Source organism: Nanorana parkeri, unplaced genomic scaffold (genome assembly GCF_000935625.1).
Source record: "Nanorana parkeri isolate BGI_ZX_2015 unplaced genomic scaffold, ASM93562v1 scaffold2232, whole genome shotgun sequence".
NCBI classification, from domain to species: Eukaryota; Metazoa; Chordata; class Amphibia; order Anura; family Dicroglossidae; genus Nanorana; species Nanorana parkeri.
Genome location: NW_017308500.1, coordinates 73,719 through 75,925, shown reverse-complemented (window position 1 = coordinate 75,925; position 2,207 = coordinate 73,719). Strand labels below are relative to the sequence as shown.

Here is a 2,207-nt window from a genome sequence, read left to right as displayed (position 1 = left end):
CCTTACCTCTTGTTGATCAGTTAGCTCTGGAAGCGGCTGCTTATATCAGAAGAGGGAATGTCATTAGCGAGCGGCTTTGTGGGTCGGCGTCATGGCGCGGCGCTTCCAGCTGTGCGGAGCTTGAAAGGCTATTTCTATCTGTTCCACGAGCAGTCATTCTCCTAATTAGAGCGAGGCGGATAATGAGCTGTGTGGCCGTCTGCCTCCTTCCTAATGCTGAAGCCGAGAGCCGCCATTTACCTTCACCCGCTGGGAAGGGGTAATGGGCTCGGCCGCGGCCCGTCGGGGGACGATGAAATATTTCATGCGTTTTTTTTTTCCTCCTTCCTGCAAACCTGACTGAACTCCATGGACCTTATTTCGCAGAGCTGTGAAGGAAGAACTAAGCTTGTCGCGCTAGCAACCAATCAAATCGTCACGTTCGTTTTTGGTACTACGCTGGGAAGATGGAAGGGCAAATCTGAGCGGCTCTCCCTTCTTCCATTGCATTCACCGTGGTGTCGCTGTCGGGATTTGTCGTGCAGGTTTTGGGGCGATCGGAGCGGCAGAATACTTTGTGACCGCACATTCAGTCCTGTGATGGTAAACGCACCTGAAGACATGCGCAGTCTTAGAGATCATCTCCTGGCCATGGGTGCCATTCCTCCCCCTGCTATCCAGATACAAGCAGGCTGCACGTCAGCCATTTCTTTTTCTTGCTCTCTAACAAGCTTTATTGCAAGTGGTTCAAACTTACAAAGCCCATTGCACACCGCCGGACCCTCTTCTTGTCCCTCGTGCGTTCCTCATGTCCTTCATGGCTAAGCCCCCGTTGGGTAGAAACACATTGAAGGAGTAGTAGAGGGTCTGGCGGTGAGCGATGAGGCCCCCCCAGTCTGGTTTTGTGAGTTTGCACTACTTGCAATAAAGCTTGTTTAAAGAAAAAAAAAAGCAGACGTGTTTGTAAGTTTTTGTCTTTGCAGAGTTTGGAATTTCTTCTGCAATTCTAACCACAAATCTCTTCTTTTTTTTTTTCTTCTCCTCAGGAGACAAAGATGGCAGCAAAGTTACCACTGTAGTAGCCACCCCGGGCCAGGGTCCCGACCGGCAGCAAGAGGTCAGCTACACGGACACCAAGGTGATCGGGAACGGCTCCTTCGGTGTGGTCTATCAGGCCAAACTGTGCGACTCAGGGGAACTGGTGGCAATCAAAAAGGTTCTGCAGGACAAACGGTTCAAGGTGAGTGCAGAGAGCGATTGTGTTCTCCTCTATTGTCCCGATACAGGTGAAGCCGGGTACCCGGCGCGTCCTGGAACAATGTTTCATGTTTTTGGCTCAATGTTGCATTATTTGTCCACCCCTGTCTGAAGTGCAGACAGTCAGGAGTGCAGACAGTCAGAGGAGCACATACCCGAAGCCGCTTCCTAAACCTTCCTCTTATGGCCAAATCCCGGCAAAGCTCTGCCAGTTGCAGTTCCAGCTGCTAAGCACAGCACCCTGTACATTCCTATAGGCCAGTGGTGGCAAACCTCGGCACTCCAGCTGTTTTGGAACTACAAGTCCCATTAGGCATTGCAAGGCTCTGACAGCCACAGACATAACTCCCAGAGGAAGATGCATGTTGGGATTTGTAGTTTTGGCACAGCTGGAGTGCCAAGGTTCGCCACCACTGCTATAGGCCCATCTCTATAATGTGCTATGGCCAGCAGGAATGGGAAGGAACCGGAAGGGAGCAGGGAAGGTCTGCCTGTCAGAGCGGCCTGGGATTTGGGGTGCTGCTTCTTCCTGCAGCAGTTTTAGATTTTGTTCCCCTGTGCGTGTCAGATCTTCTCCTATCACATTATACTTGTTGGTGACCCGCTGACACCAGGACAGGAAGTGAGGGCGAAAATTAAAGAGCAGGATGGAGGCAGAGAAGTGACGGCGAGATGAGTAAACGTTGGCTAAGGAATATCAATGAATCGCAAGAACTAGAAATCTTTAAAGCAGAACTCCGGGGAAAATTAGTATTAACCCTTGGCGGTGGGGCTACCCCTGCACTGCAAGGGTTAAGAGCTCGCTTTGGTCTAGGGCTGAAAATAACTTATACGTGATGGATCCTCAGAGGCGGCTGGCTGTGACTGTGCTCCCTCCTGCCTGTCTCCTCCTACGCAGTAACGATGGAATGTTCATTGGTGTCCTCACCTCATATACACTGTGATGACTCATGGGACCTTAGACTGATGCC

The 2,207-nt window shown here is 51.1% G+C and overlaps 1 protein-coding gene across 1 annotated transcript in view; it reads left to right on the top strand.

Annotated features, from left to right (window-relative positions):
• The window catches only part of GSK3B (glycogen synthase kinase 3 beta), a 94,677-nt gene that overhangs the window by 30,240 nt on the left and 62,230 nt on the right, over positions 1 to 2,207 (top strand). Inside the window, exon 2 of the mRNA XM_018573093.1 lies at positions 1,026 to 1,219. Coding sequence (XP_018428595.1) covers positions 1,026 to 1,219 — 194 coding nt within the window. The remainder of the gene's footprint in view (positions 1 to 1,025; positions 1,220 to 2,207) is intronic.